This window comes from Bos grunniens, chromosome 10 (genome assembly GCF_055505025.1).
Source record: "Bos grunniens cultivar Pamir isolate PY7600 chromosome 10, Bosgru_T2T1.0, whole genome shotgun sequence".
Lineage (NCBI taxonomy): Eukaryota > Metazoa > Chordata > Mammalia > Artiodactyla > Bovidae > Bos > Bos grunniens.
The window spans coordinates 82,789,020-82,813,859 of NC_141174.1; the positions used below are offsets into that span (position 1 = coordinate 82,789,020).

Here is a 24,840-nt window from a genome sequence, read left to right on the forward strand (position 1 = left end):
AGAGACATTACTTTGCCAACAAAGGTCCATCTAGTCAAGGCTATGGTTTTCCCAGTGGTCATGTATGGATTTGAGAGTTGGACTGTGAAGAAAGCTGAGCGCCGAAGAACTGATGCTTTTGAACTGTGGTGTTGGAGAAGACCCTTGTCTGAGAGTCCCTTGGACTGCAAGGAGATCCAACCAGTCCATTCTAAAGGAGATCAGTCCTGGGTGTTCTTTGGAAGGAATGATGCTAAAGCTGAAACTCCAGTACTTCGGCCACCTCATGGGAAGAGTTGACTCATTGGAAAAGACTCTGATGCTGGGAGGGATTGGGGGCAGGAGGAAAAGGGAACAACAGAGGATGAGATGGCTGGATGGCATCACTGACTCGATGTACATGAGTTTGAGTGAACTCCGGGAGTTGGTGATGGACAGGGAGGCCTGGAGTGCTGCGACTGTTGGGGTCTCGAAGAGTCGGACACGACTGAGCAACTTAACTGAACTGAACTGAACTGAGCACATACTGTATGGTTTTATTTATATAAAATTCTGGAAAGTATAAACTGACCGATAGCAACAGAAAGTATGTCATCAGTTGCCTGGGTACAGAGTAAGAAGCAGGGATGAAGTCTGTAAGTAAGCAGCAGAGTAAGAAGTCTGGGCAGGAAGGGATGAGAGGGTGGACATGAGGAATCCTTCAGGGTGTGGATATGCTTATTATCTGAGTTGTAGTGATGGTTTGGGATGTCTATACAGGATAAACGTATTAAATTGTGCACTCTATTGTGAAGTTTCTTGCATGCTAATTTTATCTCAATAAAGGTACTAAAAATCTTAAGCACCTAGAAGTAAATCATGCTAAAAATATGCAAAGCTTCTACACATAAAAGTCTATTACATTATGCAAAACATTTAAGTAGGTCTAAATAAATAAATGGACATACTGTAGTCTTAGGAAATACAACTCAATACTGAAAAGATGTCAGTCCTCCCCAAATGAAACTGATGAAAATCTTAACTGATTTTTTGGTTTTGTTTTGTTGTTGTTGACAAGTCAATTTGAAAATGTATTCAGAAATGAAAAGAAGGCCAAGGATAGCCAAGCTGCTCTTGCAAACTAAGGTTAAAAAATTTACATTCTCATATCAAAATAGTGAGGTGCTGGTATGAGGATAAATGAATAGACCAATGGAGCAGAATAAAGAGCCTCAAAACAGATCCACGTATATGTAGATAATTGATATTGGACAAAAGTGGGAATGCAGAGTTGTTGAGAAATGACCAATAAAAGGCACTGTGCCAATTGGGTATCTATAAAAATTCCCGCCACAACATACAAAAATCGGTTTCAAAGTGGATTAAACATATAAACATGAAACATAAAAACTTACACCTCTGAAAAGGAGAATAGGTGAATATTTATTTTCATGACCCCAAGTAAGGAACTATTTTTTAAAACAGTAACAAAAAGTACCAATGACAAAGGAGAAGGCAACAATAAAAAGGAAGAAACTATTAACTACATTAAAATTAAGAACTTTATTCACTAAAGACATTACGAAGAAAATGAAAAAACAAGCGACAGGGGTGGAGGATGAGATATTCACAACTAACAGATAAAACCTTGTCAGAACCACAGGCAGATACCACTGCACATCCGATAGAATGGCAAAATGTTAAGAATCTGTTGGTACGTATTTGGAGCAACAGAAACTCATGTGCTGCCAGTGGGAGGGTAAACTGATGGATCACTTGGAAAGATGTCTTATATTATCTAGTGAAGTTGAGGAGGACAAGGGTGAGCATATGACTCAGAAATTTCACTCTTAGTGTACACCCTAAAGGAGCATCTGTATATGCATATCAGAAGTGTGTGCAGAGCAGTATTATACATAATAGGAAAACACTGGGAAAATTACAAATGTCCTACACACAGTAAAGTTGATAAATGAACTGTCATATTTTCATTCAGTGGAATATTGTACAGGTGCTGAGCAGCTAAAAATTAGAAAAGGCCACTTGTACAGTGATCCATGCAGAGATGCCAGTCCTCCTTAAAGTGAGAGAGTGGCAGTCCAGGAAGCCTGAGAAGAAAATTAAATATAGTTCTCAAGAACCAATCAGAGCAATGTCAGGGAGTGTTTGGGCATGTGTCAACATGTAGCAGACATGTGGTAGGCTCTTTTAGAATAACTCTATTGCCCGCAACCATTTGGTAAAGTAGGAATTATTTTGTAGGTAAAGAAACTGAGGAACAGAAAGGTTAAATGACTTGCCTGAGGTCACACAGATAGTGGATGGCAGAAGTGGAGTTTTTAAACCAAGCATCAGGGACTTCCCTGGTGGCCCAGTGGTTAAGACTCCTCGCTTCTAATGCAGCAGCCATGGGATCAATCCCTGGTCTGGGATCTAAGATCCCCCACATGCCATGTAATTTGGCCAAAAACAAACAACAACCGGAAAACACACACACACACACACACACAGGCATCAAGCCCCACAATCTCTCCATTTAAGTAGAAACTGGTGGTTGCCTGGCAACAAGCATTCACTGCCTCTCTTTTCTTTCAGAGCCCTGATTTGATTCTTTCAAAGCCATCATGATTTTGTCATCAGGTACTCCCGCCTTTCTGCTGTCCCCTAGGGATGGCAGAGCAAAAGACAGAACAAGTCTGAGCCCCTGACGACTGGAGAGCAGAGGTGTCCTGCCAGATCAGTTTTTGCTTCCTTTCATTTATTTTTTTTCTTTATGTTAGTTTGGAAAACAACTCTCGAAGGCAGAATGCTTCAAGAATGGTTAAGGTTCTTGAATTAAGAAGGAAATGCAGTTTGAAGGCACAGTTTCCATTTCCTTCCAAACATATGCTGCAAGGGTTTCAGAACCCAAATCAGAACTATAGCATATACTGCACGATGCGTGACAGGGCTGGTGGACACGACCTGCAGAGGAACACCAAGCAGGAGGGCCTGTGCAAGAGAAAAGGCTGCACAGGCAGTGTTTGTCTATTTTTAAAAGTATTTATATATGTATTTGGCTGCGTTGAGTCTTAGTTGAGGCACATGGGATCTTCACTGCGGTGTGAGGGCTCTCTAGTTGTGGCACATGGGCTCAGTAACTGCAGCACAGGGGCCTATTTGCCCCATGGCATGCGGAATCTTAGTTCCCCGACCAGGGATCAAACCTGAGTCCTCTGCATTGGAAAGCAGATTCTTAACCCCTAGACCACCAGGGAAGTCCCCAGGCAGTGTGATGGTGGTATTCCAGGGAGCCTGAGGTGCCCAGACAGCACCATGGGACCAGCCCGTGCTTCCCCTGCCTGCTGACTAGTTTGCCCTGTGAAGCTCTTGGGTCCCTGCCAGACAGAAACACTGCACCTCCCACTTTCCCCTGCTCAGCACTCTCTCCGAGCAATTCATCCTGAAGTGTAAACGTAGGACCACTGCATCGTTACAATAGTGTTACACACTAAGAAGTTCCCAACCCATGCAGCAAGGTTTGGTCACTGGCAAGGAACCAGCACACCTCTCTTCACTGCTTTGCTGCCACCATTCTTGTCACCCAGCTCCTGTGCCTCCAAGGGCGCCGCCTCACCCCAGGCAGAAGCCCAGCCTCTGTTTTGCTGGTTTCCTCCTGATTCAGCTTAGGGAGGAGGATGTCTGATGGCCTGAGAGCTCTGGCTCCAGACACAAAGCCTGCTCTTTTCGGATCCCAGGATCCTTTATTCCTTCTTTTTTGTCTCCTGGGAGTTTTCTACAACCGTCAAAGCTGTGCTCTGATGCTGGCCTTCGGGTGTGACCTGTGTTGGGTGATGTCCCCGGCATCAGGAAAGGCCTTGACACAGTATGGACTTCAGCGAGCACCTTGGATCAAACCCTAGAGGCTTGAAACTATGGGAAAAGTGGGTTATCCCAGCTTTCATGAGACCTGTTTGGTCCTACTTTAGTTTCTATTCCAAATGTGGGAACAAACTTGCTTCTTAAAACCCTTCAGGTAACATAGGTTGTGTGTTGACTGGTGTTTATGTCAAGGCTAAGGACTGTGCAATGGCAACCCACTCCAGTACTCTTGCCTGGAAAATCCCATGCTACAGTCCATGGGGTCGCTAAGAGTCAGATAGGACTGAGCGACTTCACTTTCACTTTTCACTTTCACGCATTGGAGAAGAAAATGGCAACCCACTCCAGTGTTCTTGCCTGGAGAATCCCAGGGACAGCAGGGCCTGATGGGCTGCCGTCTATGGGGTCGCACAGAGTTGGACATGACTGAAGCGACTTAGCAGTAGCAGCAGCAAGGACTGTGCATGTGTTAGTTGCTAGTTGCTCAGTGCTCAGACTCTTTGCGACCTCATGGACAGCAGTCCTCCAGGCTCCTCTGTCCATGGGATTCTCCAGGCAAGAACACTGGAGTGGGTTGTCATTCCCTTCTCCAGGGGATCTTCCCAACCCAGGGATCAAACCAGGTCTCCCACATTGTAGGCAGAGTCTTTAACCTCTGAGCCATCAAGGAAGACCTTGCCTTAAGCTAATTTGGGACTGACAGGATTCTGCTAACTCCTTATATAAATATGGGATCTGCTCTTTGGCCTTCCAGGTCAGGGTCTTGGGTGGGACACCTGTAGCCTCCGTCTGCCTCTGAATTTTCTGAAATAAAGTTGCTTTTTGCTCTCATTTCAAGGTCCTCAGAGAGATAACCAATAACAAAGGCCATGTCTGGAAGCAATTTGGGTTGAGGGAAGGGTGCCTTGAGGTTTGTACAGTCCTTTTCTATTTGTTCAGAACTGGGCAGCCCCGCCTATCCACTTAGGGCTGTTTTGTATAACTGCCCCCAGAAATCTAACTTCAAGAAAAACAATTGGCTTGTAAAGCATTCCAGAGTCATTAAACAGATCAATGATCAAAATCTGAAATGACTATTGCTCACTAATGAAATCTTTCAAGAGGAACTGTAGTGCCAAGAACACTGAATGCCTGCCCCTGAGCCCCTAGCGAGTAGAAGGAATCAAGGCCCCTGTGACTGTTATGGGACCAGAAGCCGCAACAGCCTCCACCATGACGGGCAATGCTCACTCATATTCTTCAATTCCTGCAGCTCCTGCCTCTAATTCTCAGTTAGAATTAGGCGAGCACCGTGTCCAACCTTATTACCATCCACAATGCAAACTGACGCTGAACCACCAACCAATAGGAGCCACAGAGCATCTCTAGCTTGCTGCTGTTGCCCACGGAGTACTAGCACCCTGTCTGGACTTTTTGTTTTGCCTCACCTCGTGGAATGTGGGGTCTTAGTTCTCCAATCAGGGATCCAATCCAAGCTGCCTGCACTGTGAAGCTCAGAGTCTTAACCACTGAACCACCAAAGAAGTCCCGTTTGGACTTTTACAGGAGAAATCAACTTCCGTTTTGTTCAAGCTGCTGTTGTTTGTTACCAGCCTGGGTTCTTGAACTCTTTAATCAACAGAAATTATTGAGAGGCCAGACAAGAAATTCAGGCAAGGCTTTACTGGAACTCATGATGTAGCACAAGGCAGTGAAGACAATTAACAGGTGCCTTTGCTGGCTCTCTAAGGGAGGACGGGTGAGCTGGTCCCTTAAGAGGGGGAGGGTAAGGGTGGATTGGTGGGTCTGGTTGGAAGGTTGGCTCAGGTGGTTTGCCCACCCTCTTCGTGGTGCTGTTTGCAGGGATCACATGCAGTACTCTGGTTTGGCTCCCGGCACCTCAGAAGTGGCAGCTGCAAAGGGCAGGAGAATGGGAGAGGGTTGGATTGGGAACTGGTTGGATGCAAATTGGTGTATATAGGATGGATAAACAACAAGGTCCTGCTGTATATCACAGGGAACTATATTCAATATCCTGAGGTAAGCCATAATGGAAAAGAATATGAAAAAGGATGTACATATTATGTATAACTGAGTCCCTTTCTGTGTATGGGTAATTAATACAACACTGTAATTCAACTATACTTCAATTAAAAAAAAGCGGGGGGTGGTGGGGGGAGCTGTGCTTCCTTGGTGGTTCAGCTGGTAATGAATCTGCCTGCAATATAGGAGACCCGGATTCAATCCCTGGGGAGGGAAGATTCCCTGGAGAAGGGAATGGCTACACACTCCAGTATTCTTGCCTGGGAAATGCCATGGACAGAGGAGCCCGGTAGGCTACAATTCATGGAGTCACAGAGTCAGACACCACTGAGCAACTAACACTTTCACTTTCAATAAAAAATATATTTTAAAAAATTAACTAAATTTAAAAAAAGAAGTGGCAGTTGTGTTTTGGCCGTTTTGTATCTTATAGTTCATAATTTGCCTGACTCCCCTGAAAATAACTGAATATAAAAATATTCAGTTATTTTTAGTCCCTCTTAGTTTCTTCGGAGAAGGCAATGGCACCTCACTCCAGTACTCTTGCCTGGAAAATCCCATGGATGGAGGAGCCTGGTAGGCTTCAGTCCATGGGGTCGCTGAGGGTTGGACACGACTGAGCGACTTCACTTTCACTTTTCACTTTCATGCATTGGAGAAGGAAATGGCAACCCACTCCAGTGTTCTTGCCTGGAGAATCCCAGGGACGGGGGAGCCTGGAGGGCTGCCATCTATGGGGTCGAACAGAGTCGGACACGACTAAAGCGACTTAGCAGCAGCAGCAGCATAGTTTCTTTGTATTCTGTTTCTCCAGGAGGAGGAGAGGAGACATTTGTCCAGGTAAAAGGACCGCAGTAAAGGGTCCCAGATTCTACCCTCAGTTTTGCCTCTGTGAGTAAAGCTCAAATTCTAGTATGATATATTTGAAAGTTGCTAATATAGTAGATCTTAAAAGTCCTGCAAGAAAAAAAAAAGAAAATTGTTATGCAGGTGATAAATGTTCACTAAACTTATTATGGTAATCATTGCACAAAATGTATATGTAATACACCTTAAACTTGTACAATGTTATATGCCAATTATATCTCAATAAAACTAGAGGGGGAAAAAGTTCTGGCAAGCCTGCTGCTGCTGCTGCTAAGTCGCTTCAGTCGTGTCCGACTCTGCGCTACCCCATAGATGGCAGCCCACCAGGCTCCCCCATCCCTGGGATTCTCCAGGCAATAACACTGGAGTGGGTTGCCATTTCCTTCTCCAATGCATGAAAGTAAAAAGTGAAAGTGAAGTCGTTCAGTCGTGTCCGACTCTTAGCGACCCCATGGACTGCAGCCCACCAGGCTCCTCCGTCCTTGGGATTTTCCAGGCAAGAGTACTGGAGTGGGGTGCCATTAGGAAAAAGCAAAAGAATTTAGTACAAAGTGCTGGCAGCTTAGCAAGTCTTCTGGGAGCCAGAAGGGAAGGCCCCAGGTGGCTTTCTCTTTACATCACTTTTCCTCTTCCTCTAAGCTTGTTTGCTCCATGGTCTTCCCACAGTTCAGCTTCCTCAGCTCCCCCCCTAAAACTCCACCTTGGGAATTTGTTTAACTGGCCCTATCTCACCTTCAACGTTACATGACCTTGGAGATCCACAACCCAAACCGACTAGCTACAGACTCTTGACTCTTGGCTCAAATTCTCAGTGGAGAGCTCTGGCCAGTGAATTCACTGCTTTTGAATTACGTGCTGGTTCAGTCACTTATAGGGTGGTAGGAAAACTTGCTCACTGGGGGTCATGTGGGGGAGCAGTTTCTCTGGGACCTAACTGACATGTCTCCCTGAGGTGAGAGAAGGGGCAGGTAACTCTAGTGAAGACAGCTTCACACAGATCTCACTGGCTCCTTTCCTTTCTGTAATAGCCCAGATCTCTTCCTGTGTGAACATCTCCTTTGAAAGGGATGTTATGGTCAGGTGGGCTGGGTGGGGTGAGACAGGGAGGGTAGATGACCAGGATAAGGATATGCTGGGGGAAATGAAGCCAAATGCCCAAGATCAAAGCTAGAGAAATAAAGAACCACTGCCAAGTCCAAAGGTCAGGAGCAGAGTGGAAAATCGGACGCAGAGCCAAGGTCAGGAGCCAGCAGAACTGGAAAAATGGAAACCATCCAGGAACAAGATCAGGCCTGGCAAGACGACTGCTGAGAATGAGCTGGCAGTAAGCCTAGCTTCACTGACTCTCAACCGAGGCTCACACACAGAAGAGTCATAGTGAAGACAGGGTCTGCTGGGTGTAAGTCATGTTACTAAAGGAGAAGAAGAAACCAGGGTTTCTTAACGCATGTCCAAAACCCCTTGTGTTGTACACAAGATTGAGTGCATGTGTACATGTTCTGAGGTTGTTAAAGGGAACAGCGCCCCCAAAGGGTTATTTTAAGGTTCGAAGCTGATCATCCAGCGAGGACAATCCGTGCGGACTCCCCTCAGTCTCGGCAAACGCCCCCAAGCAGCTGCAGGTCTCGGTCACCCTCCAAAGGGACAGAATCCCCCTGCCACTCGTGTCCCCAAGGGCTCACAAGCAGCGCCGCTGCCATCGTATTCCTTCGGGGAGGGCCAAGCCCCGGGTCTGAAAGAGAGTGAGCTTAGTTAACAATGGAGGATGGACAGACTGGCAGAGGGACAGATTAAAACAGGGGGAGTGTGATTTGTGCCCCTCCGAGGAACTGCGGGTTCAGCTCAAATGGGAACACCGACCGGCTCAAAGACTGACACGAGGTTTACCCGCTTCTTCAAAATCGGTCTGGTTCATCCTACTGGGAAAACAAACGGATCCTTGCCTCTCTATTTTTGGGTACGAATGGAGTTCTGGGAAAAGGTACAGCGCCTGGACAAGCATTATGGCCTTTGTCCAACCTCCCTCAGTGCCTCAAAACCGCGCGCGCCCCCAAGAGCTAAAATTCGGACCAAGGAAGAGGAGTCTCCGCCCCTCTGTTAAGTCCACCTCCTCGCGGCGCCCCGCCCATCCGAGGGACCACGACGCGCCGGCGTGACGTGGCGCGCGAGTCTACGTCGGCGCGTGCTGAGCCCGGAAGAGGCGCGGGCCGGGCAAAGAGGTGTTCGCCGCCGCTTCCACGCCTCTGTCTCCATGGCGCTGTGGCGCGGCTCCGCGTACGCTGGCTTCCTGGCGCTCGCGGTGGGCTGCGTCTTCCTGCTGGAGCCGCAGCTGCCGGGGTCGGCCCTGCGCTCGCTGTGGAGTTCGCTGCAGCTGGGGCCCGCGCCCGCGCCCCCAGGAGTCGGCTCCCCTGAGGGCCGGTTGGCAGCCGCCTGGGACGCGCTCATCGTGCGGCCGGCCCGGCGTTGGCGCCGCGTGGCCGTGGGGTGAGTGTCTGCGGGGCTTGCCTCTCTGGGCAAGCAGGCAAGTGTCTGCAGGAGGTGCGGGCTCTCTGGGCCTCTGAGGGCCGCCTTGCCGGAGGTCAGACGGCGTGGAAACAGATTCCTAGAGGTCCCCCGGAGGGCCCTTGGTGCTGGTGTCCACGCTACCTGCCTGGCGAGAAGCGTCGCACGTCTGGGACGAGCCCCATTCGTCACTGCTACCGGGACTCAACCAGACTGCTTTTTCCTCTCGGCTGGCCCCTGCACCCTCCTCGTCTCGGTAGGACCAGCCCCTGCTGCTGCTGCTGCTAAGTCGCTTCAGTCGTGTCCGACACTCTGCGACCCCATAGACGGCAGCCCACCAGGCTCCCCCGTCCCTAGGATTCTCCAGGCAAGAACACTGGAGTGGGTTGCCATTTCCTTCTCCAATGCACGAAAGTGAAAAGTGAAAGTGAAGTCGCTCAGTCATGTCCAACTCTTCGCGACCCCATGGACTGCAGCCTACCAGGCTCCTCCGCCCATGGGATTTTCCAGGCAAGAGTACTGGAGTGGAGTGCCATCGCCCGTAGAACCAGCCTAATAGCCTCTTGGAAATCCCGCTCAGCCTGACTCCGTAAAGTTCAAGTCGCTTTCATTCCAATCTCTGCTCTTCTGGCGGCTACTCCTTTGCAGTCAAAAATGCTTGGTCTTTCCATTTTAGTGGCACCCTCTTGCTTCTGAACTACTTGAAGGTGTAGTCGCTGTCTTTAGCTGCTGAATTTCTTTCTTTACGCCTTGTTTTCGCTTCCTTAATGCCATAGTCTGGAGACCACCATTCTACTGAAACTTCACTCTCAAAGCTTATCTAAGCCTTGTGGGTTTTCATAATCAGCTTCCACTTTTAGTCTTCACTGTCAGCTCTCTGCAGCCTTCCACACGTTAAGCATGCCTTCTTGAAACTCTTCTTCCCCAGATTTCAATGACATTGCAATTTTAGGATTCTCTCGAATCACAGTGCCTCCTTTCTTTATATTCTCCTCTCGCGTGTAAGTAAATTATTCCCTCTACAAATTTTAGTTCTTGTCTAAGTTCGACGTGAATATCTTGCCACAGAAGCAGATCTTCTACCAAGTACGCTACTAGTTCTGTGAGTATTGGGACCACAAATTGAAAGTGAAAGTGAAGTCGCTCAGTCATGTCCGACTCTGCGATCCCATGGACTGTAGCCTACCAGGCTCCTTCCTCCCTGGGATTCTCCAGGCAAGAGTACTGGAGTGGGGTGCCATTTCTTTCTTTAGGGGATCTTCCCAACCCAGGGATCGAACCCGGGTCTCCCGCATTCCAGGCAGATGCTTTAACCTCTGAGCCAAGCAGAGTTATCATGAAGATTAAATTATCTTTGTTATTTAGCATAGTATCTGCTTTAAAGAGCAGACAGCTAATGTTAGGTAGTATGCTGCTGCTGCTGCTAAGTCGCTTCAGTCGTGTCCAACTCTGTGCAACCCCATAGACAGCACCCCACTAGGCTCCTCTGTCCTTGGGATTCTCCAGGCAAGAACACTGGAGTGGGTTGCCATTTCCTTCTCCAATGCATGAAAGTGAAACGTGAAAGTGAAGTCGCTCAGTTGTGCCCGACTCTTAGCGACCCCATGGTGCAGCCTATCAGGCTCCTCTGTCCATGGGATTTTCCAGGCCAAGAGTACTGGAGTGGGGTGCCATTGCCTTCTCCGGTTAGGTAGTATATATATGTGTGTGTATATATATATGTTAACATTTTTATTGTTTCTTCAGGTGTATCTTCTTTTAACTCTTCTTTCAAGTTCAGGCACTTTCACCTGTATCCTTATCAGCTTAATTGTCCTCCCTGCTGTTGTGAGTCTTCAGTCAATTCATGGGCTTTCCAGGTGGTGCCGTGGTAAAGAATCTGCCTATCAATGTAGGAGATGCAAGAGACATGGGTTCGATCCCTGGGTTGGGTAGATCCCCTGGAGCTATTCTTGCTTGGCACATCCCATGGACAGAGGAACCTGGTGGGCTACAGTCCATGGGGTTGCAAAGAGTCAGACATTCCTGAGCACACACTTTCAATAAATATTCATTAACTACATGGTATGCGGCAGGTCCATGCTAAGTTCTAAGAATCCAGGGATGAATGAAGCAAGGTCCCAGCCTCATTTTTTGGAAACAAATATATTCATTATTGTATTAGTTCACTCAGGCTGCCGTAACAGAGGACCACAGACTAGGGGCTTAAACAGCAAAAATTAATTTTCTCGAAGTTCTCCAGGCTGATAATCCAAGAAGTCCTCTCTTTCAGACTTCTCCCTGTGTACTCATGCGGCCGTTACTCTATTCTTGAGCACTTGTGGTGTCTCTTCCTCCTCTTAAACTGACAGTAGCCCTATTGGATAATGGCTGCATATATGTGTACTCAGGCACGTCTGACTCTTTGTGACCCCAGGGGCTGTAGCTCACCAGTCTCCTCTGTCCAGGCAAGAAGACTGACGCCATTTCCTGCTCCAAGGCATCTTCCCAACCCAGGGATCGAACCCTCAGCTCCTTTGTCTCCAGCGCTCGCAGGCAGTTTTGTTTTTTTTTTAAAACCACTGCACCACCTGGGAATCCTGCATAATGGCCTCATTTAACCTCAATTACTTCCTTAAATAGTCCCTGTCTCCACATATGGTCACATTTGTGGTCAGGGCTTCAATATGAACGGGGGTGGGGGGGGGTGGGAGAGAGGGACACAATGCTGTCCATAACAATTTAAAAAAGTGCTTTCTTGTGTCCCAGAGAATAACTAGTAATTCTTCCCAGGATGAGGTTTCAAGAGAATCTCCATCTAGAAGCTGACAATCCATTTACTACTGCTACATCACACATTACCCCACAACTTAGCTTAAACCAATGGTCATTTTATTCCATGATTCTGAGGTTCAGTTGGGCTTGGCTAGGCGATTCTCGTTTGGGGTTCCGTGCAGTTTCAGGCAGATGATGGCTGGGCCTGGGATCATCTCAAGGTGTTGATTGTTGTCATCAGCTGTGACCTCAGTCGTGGTTTTACCTGAACACATGCAGGCGGTTTCTCTTTGTAATTGTTCAGCTTTCTCACCGCAGGATGACTAGATTAGGGGAAGGAATTCCCCAAGAGGACCAGGCAGTAGCATTAATGCCTTTTATGACCTGACCTTAAAAGCACACAGTGTCACCTCTCCCATAGGCTCAGGTCCAAATGGTTTTGAGGAGAGGGGACAGAGAACACACCTGGGAGGGAGGGGCGTCAGCATCTCATTGTAAAATGAACACGTGGGACGGGGCATCTTGTGGCCACCTCGGAAAATATATTCTGCTACGGTGACGTGCATGGGTCAGGCCCTGGAGAAAAAAAGAATTTATCCACAAGAACGCTGGGGAATCAGCCCACCTGGGAAGAGAGAACCAAATGTGAAAAGGTATTTGGCTTGTTTGGCAAGGTTGGTCCTGTGTTTAGGGCAAGGACTTTATGATAGATGTTGAGATGAATCTGAAAGGAGCCCTGTGTGTCAGTGTGGGTGATGGGAAAACCATGAAAGTTAATAAGCAGGTACGGTCCATGGAGTCGCAAAGAGCTGGACACGACTGAGCATGAATGGGCGTGCACACACACAATGATGCTAAGTTCTTTTCACAGACTTAACTGGAGGAATGGAAAATTTGAGCAGTGGTTCTGACCTATTTGACTGCTTCACATTATTTTTGTGGGTAACAGACTAATAATGAGGAAAGTCTTGAGACCCTGACACTAGCTATGAAGCCATAGAGCTTTTTCTCGTTTGGCATTGGTGCTAAACAGGTGAGATTTGACAAGAGGCTAGATGTGGTAGAGTAAATAGAGGCAGTTGCAAATGACAAGTTCTTAGTATTGGGGATGTTATAACTTCATGTAGACAGATACAGATATTGTCAAGCTTTCCTGGTGGCTTAGTGGTAAAGAACCTGCCTGCAATGCAGGAGATGTGGGTTCAGTCCCTGGGGAAGGAAATGGCAGCCCACTCCAGTATACTTGCCTGGGAAATCCTATGGACAGAGGAGCCTGATGGGCTACAGTCCAGGGGTTGCACAAGAGTCAGACACAGCTTAGCATATATACTGACCTGCCCATGATCTCACAGCTGTCAAATGCCAGAGGTGCAGCTTAAACCTATTTGTGGCTCTAGGTGCCACATTGTTGCCATGAAGAGAGATTAAGAAAGGAACAAGTTTGTGGCGAAAGGTAACCAGTTTGGTTTCAGAGGGAAGAAATGTACATTCCTGTAGGATTATAGAGGAAGCTGAGCCCTCAGCTGCTGACAGCTAGAGGCTGTAGTTGAGGAGCATGGTCGCAATTTGGAGACTCCTGCACCTAGGTTGAGGCCAGAGGCTAGACAGCATCACCCAGGAAGAGAACAAGAAGGGAAGGCAAATGGCAGGGCTGGGGGAGGGGTGGGCACTGCCATGTAAGGGCCTGATGGGAAAGGACCAGAGAAATAAAGGAGTGGTTTCAAGGAGATGGTCAATGGCAAGCCCACACCACGTTTTTCTAAAACGTATGCTGCCTCCTCTGCTTCCGAGTCGGGCCCTGGTCCTCAGACTCGTTGGGCGCCTGATGAACCCTCATCCTAGCACTCACTCTCCCTCACCTGGCTTCACTCTGACCTTTGAAACCTGCCTTGCTCTTCTTGGACCATGTTCAGACTCCTAACTGGCTCACCATTCCTGTTATATCCAGACACAAGGTTATCCCTTCTTCTACGTCTTTGCTCCTATGGCTTTCAATATCAGATAAATCTGGGTTTGAGTGTGGGCTCCTCCAGTCATGACCTTGAAATGTTAGTTAACCCCCAGCCTTACTTTTCTCAGCTGAAAGCAGTGATGACTGCTTCCCTATCTTAGAATGTTTTGCAGATCGGTGTGGTCTGTCTGAAAATGCCTGCCTTCTTCTCTGTCCAGAGCATCATCCAGGGTGTGGCCCAAGGACTGCTGATCCTGCCCTCTTGGGTTTCTCTTCTCTGTGGTTGTGTATCTTAGAGCGATTATGATTAGCTTTCATACTAGCTCAGGCATAGTGTGAAAGCTGAAAAGAACCTTAGGAAACGTTTTACAGATGATAAAACAGAAGGGAGGTGATAAGAACCACCGTCCTTGTCTTTAAGGAATTTACAGACTAGAAGAAAGTATTCCTCTTTCCCACCCCAACCCGAAATCTCTGATAATATGCCTGGCAGCCCTGGCTCCCAGCGCCCTCTGTTAGTACAGCCACTTGTGTAGGCATTCAGCGTCTGTTACCTCATTTTACCTTCCAGTTGTTTTATCTGTGTCTGTGTTTTCTCAAAACTCACATTGTAATCTTTGATACATTTTTGTGAAATTCTACATAAGTGTCAAATGAACATAATTTTGTCTTCTGTTTTTTTTTGCTCCACCCTGACCACCCCCCTCCCATGGACGGAGGAGCCTGGTAGGCTGCAGTCCATGGGGTCACTAAGAGTCGGACACGATTAAGCAACTTCACTTTCACGCATTGGAGAAGGAAATGGCAACCCACTCCAGTGTTCTTGCCTGGAGAATCCCAGGGACGGGGGAGCCTGGGTGGGCTGCCGTCTATGGGGTCACATAGAGTCAGACACGACTGAAGCAACTTAGCAGCAGCAGCAGACCACCCCTCACACACAAACACACACACACACACACACACACACACTTCTTTTCCCTATAAGTATCGTGCTTGTTTACATTTTAGTATGCTGTTGAATTGATGTAAGTGCAGAGAAAGATTCCTGTTCTGTTTGAAGCATTATAAAATATAACTAGAAAGCAGAGGTAAAAGTACTTTGTTTGGTATCTGGCACATAGTAGGGTACAATTATTTTAATAGCTACCAAGTAAATTTTTTCCTATGATTTTCCTCTTTAGTATTCATGGGATGATTAGGTGGGGGTTGGAAAATGTTCCTATGGTAGTTATATTGTTTAAACTCAAAATTAGTTCAGTTGGGTTTCGTCTTGTGCTGCAAAATGTGCTAAATAAACAGTGTTCTTTTTGGTTTTGTTTTTTGTAACTGAAACTTCCTCCATTCTCATCTTTAAGAAATCAAACTACTTAAGTTCTCAGCAGAACTAGATATGGAAGTGATGTGTTTATTGATGTCTATTTTGAAGTTGTTATTTCCAAATATGGGTACATCCCTTGGTATCTGAACCTTTGCTATGCAGACTCAGGACCCAGATCCATTTAGATACATTTATTTGAGGTAGGACTACTTCATGGAAATAATGTCCCACACTATCCAGACGTCTACTGTCTGAACATTGGGAGCCCCTGGAGTCCGAGAGCCAGGGATACCTGTATCCCTTTTAAGCTTCTCCCTTCAGACATCCAGTGTGGTGTCCAGTAGAAAGAAAGGACACTCGTGTGAGGTGGCACTGAGACCAGTTTACAAGGTGCGTTGGTTCGTATCCTGTAAGCTGTGAAAGGAATGTCTTACGTGAGTAAGAACCTGCCACGTGCGTGTCAGTGTGTGTTATGTGCTTTGTATGAAAGGTGGACTCACTCTTAGGCTATGCTTTCCCAGTTGACCAGAGTAATTATGTATGTTTGACTTCAAAAGAGTAAGACCATTTGAGTATTTAAATGCTGTATGGTAGGCAAAAACCTTTTCAAAAATGTGTGATTCATAGGAGAAGAGTTAATAATAGAATCTTAATGAGAATGTAGTCAGTTTTGTGTTGTGAAGAGGGCTGTGTCTCTTCCAGCCCTTGTAAACCTCCCTTGAGTGATGTAAATAATATCTACCCCACATGAGGACCTTTTAAGAATTATTTGTTCAGTTCTAAAAGTAATGTATGCTTATCAACATTAAAAATACATCTGATGAAAAATAAAATTCCTCTCCCTTACTGCAGTCTCTTTCCTCATCTTTAGAGCTGGCCACCATTAACGATTTGGTGATCAAGAGATTTTTAAAGGAGACTACAAGGGAGACATTGTAGTTATATATTACACACCAGAATCCAATCCATTGGGCCTTCTTGATTGATGAATTTACCTTCTGATTTCATGAAAAGTGAAAATGAAGTCACTCCGTTGTGTCCGACTCTTTGTAACTCCATGGACTGTAGCCTGTCAGGCTCCTCCGTCTGTGGGATTTTCCAGGCAAGAATACTGGAGTGGGGTGCCTTTTCCTTCTCCAGGGTATCTTCCCAACCCAGACTCTTTACCATCTGAGCTACCAGGGAAGCACACAACTTCTGGCTTCATAAATACTTGGAACTAACGTGGAAGGGCAGCCACCCTTGTCGCCCAAGGCTGTTTCATTTGGTCATCCAACCCCACTGGCAGGGATGGCAGAGGCAGGAATAAAGGTGCCCGGGGACCTCACCTACCTGCCCAAAGTATTTGGAACTTCTTTTTTAAGAAATGGCTTTTGGAAAACACACACACAAAACACTGAAAATGTAAGCCACAACTTCGGCATGTGTGCATGGGAGAGGTGGGGCCAGACAACCTTATGTGTATTTTATAAATCTGTAAGCATTAACCAGGTGACACCACACTGACTTCTTACTAGTCTTTAAAGTTCATGATGAACACCTGCCAAGTGTTGAGTTGTTACAAGGCTGCAGGTGCGCTTAAGTCTTTAAGCCATCACTCAGCTCTCAGTTTCACCCGGAAGTAGTCAGTGTATTTTACCACCATCCTCAGCTGTCTTTTGAGGGAAGGTGGCTTTCGACCAAAACTTTACTTTGCTTACTCTGTAGCAAGCAGCGTTCTTAAACATGTATTATCTTATTTAATCTTCACAACAGCCCTATGAGTTAAATACTCATATTACATGATTTTAGAGAGGAGGAAACTGAAGACAAAGAAATTGAAGTGACTTGCCCAGGTCGCACAGCCAGGGTGAATCCAGTCTGGCTTTGCCATCATTTTCTCAGAAATGGTGTATTTGTGTTACGATGCTTCGTTCTGAAATGCTGAACACCTGTCTTCTCTCTTTGTAATGAGGGTAAAAGTTTATCAAGCTATTGCCGGGATAGACATACATATCCAGATAAAGTAATCCTCCTTCCACCATATGCTATTTGCTTTCCAGGTCAGGTTTCAGATCCACTACCTCTGTTTCCCTGTTTGAACACAGGCCTCTGAAACATTTCCCTGTTGTTAAATGCAAAGCTGTTGCCCCAGTGCTTCTGTTTGTCTCACACCATCTCTTCCTTCCTTCCTTCCAGCGTCAATGCCTGTGTAGACGTAGTGCTGTCAGGGGTGAAGCTCTTGCAGGCCCTTGGCTTGAGTCCTGGGAATGGGAAAGATCACAGCGAGCTGCATTCGAGGAATGATCTAGAAGAAGCCTTCGTTCACTTCATGGGGAAAGGAGCAGCTGCTGAACGCTTCTTCAGTGATAAGGAAACTTTCCATGACATTGCCCAGGTTGCATCAGAGTTCCCAGAAGCCCAGGTCTGTCTACCAGTGGTAAATTCAGATAGGGTGGGAAAAGATACTTTGTTTGTATGGTTTCTAGAAGCAACCAAGCAACTCTTCTCCAGTTCACCCATAGAGGGTGATTGTTGGCAATACAATTCTGTAGTGTTTTTCTCTTTTTGGAAAAATGTGTACCTGACCTTCCTTTAACTCCGCTGTTGCTAGTCATTTCACTTCAGCCAACGTTAATGAGGCATACTTACTAAAATTTTAGCCCTGAGTTATCCATGAAATTGCTCTTTTTTCATGTTACTCAGGTTTAAAGTAGGAAAATGTCTACTCCAGAGTTGTCTGGGTACTGCTTGGCTGATACCTTGCAGTAATATTAATATGGCTCAGTTCTTCCTAAACCAAAAAAGGCCAAACCCACAGAGAAATAGTGGCAGTGTCACCCCTCCTTTCCCATACTGTGACAGTCAAAAATGTCTCCCAGCACGTCAGATGTTTCCAGGTCAGGGAGAGAAGGGATGCAAAATCACCCTGATTGAGAACTTCTGGTCTAGTTTGGTGGCTCTCTGACCTGAATGTGCATCAGAGTCATGTGGAAGGTATTGAAACAGACTCCTGGGCCCCCCTTCCAGAGTTCTGATTAGTACTCGTGGGGTGGTCCCAAGAATTTACCCTTACAGCAAGTTTCCTGGTTATGTTGATGCTATTCTGAACACCTTGTTCTGAGACCCATTCGTCTACAGGGTGAAGACTGTCAGAGATAGAACTTAGGAGTCTCCACACCCACCGGGTGATCACAAACAAGGCTCTGGAGCCTGCATGGTCCAGACACTTCCTCAAGGCTCACACACCTCTTAAGGGCAGGATTTTGTTGTTTAAGCATCTGTTTTATGCCCACTGCATCTCATGAGCATCTCATCCCCAGTTTTTACCTAAAATCTTCTCTTACCCATCACCCCAGTCTGGATGTACTTCTCACTTGGGGAGCTCTTCAAGTTTTTTTTATTCTTTGGAAGCCACCCATTTGAACATTAGCAGTGGGCACAGGTATTTCCCAGCTGAGTTTCTCAAGGAGACAGCAAGCTGTTAAAACCTCACTTAGTCATTTTGATAGCTGAATTTGGTAGTGAGATTCTGATTTTTTTTTTTTTTTTGCTTTCTGTACATGCAGCATGGCTTGTGGGATCTCAGTTCCCCAGTGGAATCCTAATCACTGGACTACCAGGGAACTCCCAAGATTCTATCTTTTATGAAATAGTCTTGAAAGTTCTAACAAGATGGCAAATCTCCTGCTTAAAAGTCTTTAAGATTGTAGTATCTAAAATACCAATTTGCTTTCTGTTTAGTCTCTTTGGCCTTTTGTTTCATAATGCAGACATTTTTTCTACAGAAATTTTATCTATCTTTTACCTCATCAAAATTATTTCTTAACATTGTAAACCTAAAATGTGTTATTTATCTCCCACTAGTGTGACACTTCATTTGGTACTTTGTCAAACTCCCTTAAACTATAAGGCAGATGGACTGATAAACAGCAGTTAATAATAACTATTAAATGAAAACTCTAAAATCCATTACATGGAATCTTAATGTTTCCCTGGAATTTCTAGTAAATTCTTCTAACCATCAGAGTTAAATGGCCTTTAAACATGTTAAAAGGCCAGATTTCAGCCTGTGTATCACAGCGTTTCAAATTTATCTGTAGAAAGCCATCACTGTCCCGTCTGAGCCCAGTGATACGTCAGCACAAAACTTGGACTAAAAGTGTTGTTGAGCATCTAGAATTGAGTTGTTTAGTCTGTGCCTCTTCATGGGGCTAGGGACTAGAGAGGTAAGCTGATAGCATTCAGTCCTCCCAGACAGGGCTGTTGATGCATTTTCTCAGCTTACATAATAGAGCATCAGAGCTTTATTTCCTGTTTGTCAGGTTTCCAGAGCATGTGAATCCATCCTTAGAACAAAGGAATACTAGAATTCTCTGCTGTTCTCCTTCAGTCCTCAGCTGAGAGATGGGGTGTGTCATCTTTTAGAACCCATTACCTTTCCTGATGCATCAGTGTGTGTTTCTTCCTTTCTCAAAATCTAGCAGCAGTTACTGAGCACTTACTGTAAGAAGACAGTCCTTGCCCTGAAGGAGCTAGACATGTCCCCAGATGACACTAGCTCACGAGGACAAGGGCTGTAGTGGATGTCTGTTCTGAGTCTAGAGGTGGCAAGAAGCAAAGGATCCGTAATCCTCTCTAGAAGGAGGATTGTGGAGATGGAGGTGACCATAGGAAAAGGGCAACAGAAAGCAGTACAGAAGAGGTGACGTTACAGCTGATATTTGAAAAGTGATCCCTGACCAGTGAATGAGAAAGGGGAGGCATCCTAGTCAAAGCAGCAGCATGTGCTTAAAGGCATAGACACAGAGAGGAAGGCTTGGAGAGCTATAGACAGGTAGAAGCGGAAAGGAAAGCAGGGGACAGATAAAGACCCGTGTACTTCACTTAAGAGTTGGATTTTAAAACTGATTCAAGAAGATACATGTATCCCAGTGTTCACAGCAGCATTATTGATAGTTGCCAGGATAAGGAAGCAGCCTTAAGTGTCCATCAACAGATAAAGATGTGTGTGTGCACGTGCATGCATGTAATAGAATATTACTCAGCCCTGAAAAAGAATGAGATTTTGCCATTGTAGCAACATGAATGGACTTGGAGGGGATTGTGCTTAGTGAAATAAAGTCCGAGAAAGACAAATACTATATGTTATCACTTAGATATGGGGAGTCTAAAAAATACAACAAACTAGTGAATATAACAAAAAAGAAACAGATTCACAGATAAAGAGAACAAACTAGTGGTTATCAGTGAGGAGAGGAAAAGGGGGAAGGGGCAATACAGGGGTAGGGGATTAAGAGGTACAAACTGTCAGGTATAAAATAAGCTACAGGGATATATTGTACAATATGGGGAATATAGAAAATATAATAACTATAAATGGGATATAACTTTGAAAAGATGTGAATCACTACATTGTACCATTGTAACTTGTGTATCAAATATATATCAGGAAAAAAAATTGAGAGTTTTAGATCATTGTAGTATCGAATGATTTTCAGGAGGAGACTGACATAGTCATACACTCATTTTAGAAGGATCACAGTGCAGAAGATAAAGTCTGTCCATACTTGTATTTCCTTTTGTTTCATTTATCTGTTCTGGTTGCCTGGAAGCTCAAAGCCAAGGTTGATCTACAGTTAAGGCAATTATACTGTTTTCCAAAGGTAGCAATTTGGTTTTTTTTTTCACCTTTCCTTATAACTCATTGTCTCCTCATCTGTGGAGTTAATGTTTTTATTAACCCCATCTGTGTGTACTTGTTGTAAAGTCACCTCAAATTTTTTGGGGGGGAAAATGGAGTATAATTAAATAAAACATTATTAAGCTTGAGTAGCATAGTTATGTTAAAAAACTGCCTAATAACCTTGAACTGTCTTACAGCACTATGTAGGAGGAAATGCAGCTTTAATTGGACAGAAGTTTGCAGCCAACTCAGATTTAAAGGTAAGTCAGATTCCCAGATTAAAACCTATGTCCTTCACTAGTATTTCAGTAATTTTAGAGGCAATACTGAGTACCTGCCCATTCCTTAATTCAATTTGCTTGGGATTCTTGTTAGGAATAGAGTCATCGAAGGAGAGGAGCGGTAGCTAATGATTCCTGAGTGTTTACTGCATGTCTGATGTTGTCTCCAGTGTGTGACGTAGATTACCTCATTTAATTCCTTTAATAACCTATAAGGTCATAGGTACTGTTGTTGGTACTGTTATTGTCGTGCTTTCTATGTGAAGCTTGAGGCATAGAGAAGTTTACAGCTAGAACAATTGTATTAAACAAATAGAACAGTTGTAACCTCAGACCCCAGAGTCCATGCCCTCGAGTACCTTACCATGTAGTCATTAAGAGCGTGTGGGCTCTGGAGTCAGTGCCTGAGGCTGGGGACTATGCAGTGATGAGAGAAGACTTAGTTGGCTGATTCTTGAGGCTGGATCCGGAGTGTTAAAAACAAAGGCCACTGGATGGGGGTTGTTAGGGTCGTGTCTTCAAGTCTTAAACCATTTGGTTTAAGTAGAATTAAAATTACTGCTATTTTCAAAATAGCTTCTGAGTAAGAAGTTCTTTTGCTGGAAGTGGAATAGGTCCAAGAGGGAAAGCCAACAAGGAGGTTATTGCTGTTGTCTTATAAAAGCAATCATTTTACAGCAAGACCACAGCACTAGCCTCCTTGCTGACTTTGGCTCGAGTAACCAGAAGAAGAGAAACATGTCTGTCTAAAGCCTAGTGGAATCACTTGGTGATAGACCATATGTAGGGACAAAGAAGGTAAGTTTAACGGAGATGGTTCTGAAGTAAATGAACTTGAGAAGTGCAGAATAGATGTGACTACTGACGATGGAGAGAGGGAACCATCAACAGTTCTTAGGGGTGCAGAATCAAAAGTGCAGAGACGGACCCAGAAACACAGATAAATGATCAACAGTGTGAGGGGACAAAATTCATATGGACCCACAGTGTACACCAAGGGATGGATGTGCTTAGATATAGAGAGCATATTAAAGTGTGGACATTCACATTTTTATAAGGATTAAAATTTTAATAAAAGATTACAGTGGGAAATTTTTTTAAGAGTCATTATCTTTATAGATAGTAATAAACTCCCAAACAAAGAATATTAGAAGTTCCAGAGCTGGTCTTTAGAAGTATTGCCAGCTAATGGATGAAAGAGAAGATCAATCATAAGCTCAATGGAAAGAACCCAGGCCCTTTGCATCAGAATCCTGGGCATTTGGGCCCTGAAAAGAACACCCTCTTGACCCTGAGAAGTAATTTAATTCTGTCCCTGGAAGTTCTAGGTTAGATGTTCCTTTCAGTATTTCCTCCTCTGAGACCAGTATTTGCTCTTGGTCACTAGGGAATCTGGGCCTGAGACCAGTCCAATTGGAAAGTATTCTGGTAAGAAAAAGGGGAAGGAAAAAAAAAAAAAGAGCCTGACCTTAATAAAAGATTGAGGGGAAGAAAAGGGTATCTGTTACTCCTTCATCAGATTGTTATGATCTTCACAATAATCTGATGGGTTTAGGTATTACCATCCTTTTAAAGAAAGGAGGTCCAGAGAGGTTAAGTAATGTGCCCAGGGTCACCCAGCTAATGCTGGGTGATAAAATAATAAAGCCAGGATTCAAACACCAGGCTCTGCCTTGACCTCACCACCCTATACTGCTGTCTCAGATTCAATTTAACTTGCTGAAATGCCTCTCAACATAACCAAGTGATCATCTAAAAACAACCACAGATTAGGGAGAAGGAAATGGCAACCCACTCCAGTATTCTTGCCTAGAGAATTCCGTGGACAGAGGAGCCTGGTGGGCTGCTGTCCATCGGGTTACACAGAGTCAGACATGACTGAAGCGACTTAGCATGCATGCATGCAGTGGAGAAGGAAATGGCAACCCACTCCAGTATTCTTGCCTGGAGAATCTCAGGGACAGAGGAGCCTGGTGGTGTGCAGACTACCGGGTTGCACAGTCAGACACGACTGAAGTGACTTAGCAGCAGCAGCAGCAGCAGCATTTTCCATAGGTAATAATAATCATTAACATTTTCATAGTTCTTACTGTTTCCCAGGCACTGTCGTAAGTGCTTTACTTTATATTAACCTATTTGATCCTCAAAAAGCCCTTGAGGGAAGTCTATTATTATCCGCATTTTGTAGATAGGAAAAATGAGGCATGAAGAAGTTAAAACTGTTCAAGGTCACATACCTAGTAAGGAGTGGAACTGGAATTTGAACCCAAGCCGTCTAGCTCCAGAGTCCATGTTGTTTCCAAGCAAACTATGTTGTGTCTCAGAAATAGACCCTGGTGGATATAATAAAGGCAGATGTTATGGAATGGTGAAATAGAAGCCAGATAGCAGAAGAGAACAGTGTCTTAACGAAATATATTTTGGAATTTAGCCAAGAAGGAGATGTTGGATCTTGTCAGATGCTGCTTCTGCATCTGTTGAGATGATTGTGTGGTTTTTGCTTTTTACTTTGGTAAATGGTAATTACCCTGATTTTTCAAATGTCAAACGAACCATGTATCCCAGAATAAACCTCACTTGCTTCTGATGTATTACCCTTTTTATATATTATTGGATTCAGTTTACTTACATTTTGTTTAAAATTTTTACATCAATTTCCCTGGGGGATATTGATCTGTATTTTTCTTTTCTCATATGTCTGTCTGATTTTAATATGGGTAATACTGACCTAATAGAATGAATTGGGGAGTATTTTGATTTTTTTTTTTTAAAGTGTTTGTGTAGAACTCACCAGTGAAGCCCTCCAGGCATAAAGTTTTTCTGCTGTTTGGTTGGTTTTTAGTGTTTTATTTTTCCATTTCACTTTGTTGTTTTTTGGGGAGGGGGGGTTAAAAAATTTTATTGGAGTATAGTTTATTTGCAGTGTGGTGTTAGTTTCAGGTGTACGACAAAGTATATCAGTTACACATATATTTTTTTGAATTCTTTTCCCATGTAGAGGCCTGAAGTTTTTGATGTGGGAAGGTGTTTAATGATTTGATAAAAGGAAATTCAGATTATCTACTTCTTGAGTGTGCTTTGGTAGTTTTGTCTTTCAGGAAATGTGTCCATTTCATCTAAATTGTTGAATTTATTGACTTAAAGTTAATCATAATGTTCTTTTACTCCTTTAAGTCTGTGGAATGTGTAGTGATGTTCTGTCTTTCCTGAAACTGGTAATTTATATCTTTTTCTTTTTCCTTTTCCTTGATAAGTTTGGCTATTGGTTTATCAATTTTATTGATCTTTCCAATAAACAAAGAGCTTTCAGTTTCATTGATTTTTTTTCTTTTTTTTCTTTTCTGTTTCATTGGTTTCTATTTGTTTTTAATTTAACTTTCATTTTTTAGTTTCTTAAAGTCGTGGCTAAGGTCACTGATTTGAGAACTTCCTTTGTTTTCTGATGCAGGGTGTTTAGTGCTGTAAACGTCCCCTTAAGTGCTGTTTTAGCTCTATCCCCCAGATTTTGATTCTTTGTTTTTATTTTCATTCAATCCAGATGCTTTCTGATTTCCCTTTGATTTCTTGAGATGAGGTATTTAATAGCCTATCTTGTGGAATACTTAGAAGTGGTATTTAGTTTCTAAATATTGAGAGGGTTTCACATATCTTTATATTATTG

General features: G+C 44.5%; 1 protein-coding gene and 1 long non-coding RNA gene across 10 annotated transcripts in view; one reads left to right on the top strand and one right to left on the bottom strand.

The window, feature by feature from the left end:
- Positions 1–7,750: 7,750 nt before the first annotated feature.
- On the bottom strand, positions 7,751–8,742 carry LOC147365213 (uncharacterized). The gene is made up of 2 exons (XR_015135250.1): positions 8,596–8,742; positions 7,751–8,440 (listed from the first exon to the last, which is right to left on the bottom strand). It is a non-coding gene; the product is annotated as an uncharacterized LOC147365213 (long non-coding RNA).
- Positions 8,743–8,890: 148 nt separating this feature from the next.
- ADPGK (ADP dependent glucokinase) overlaps positions 8,891–24,840 on the top strand; it is a 33,250-nt gene continuing 17,300 nt past the window's right edge. For 2 of the 9 annotated variants that reach the window (XM_086322669.1, XM_086322671.1), the window contains exons 1-3: positions 8,891–9,799; positions 17,412–17,637; positions 21,096–21,158. In XM_086322669.1, the coding sequence (XP_086178795.1) occupies positions 17,545–17,637; positions 21,096–21,158 (156 nt within the window). In that variant the 5' untranslated portion in view covers positions 8,891–9,799; positions 17,412–17,544. Of the gene's footprint in view, positions 10,313–12,082; positions 12,618–15,764; positions 16,638–17,411; positions 17,638–21,095; positions 21,159–24,840 lie in introns of those variants that run through there. The other 7 variants (XM_086322663.1, XM_086322664.1, XM_086322665.1 and 4 more) reach the window with 5 other exon arrangements.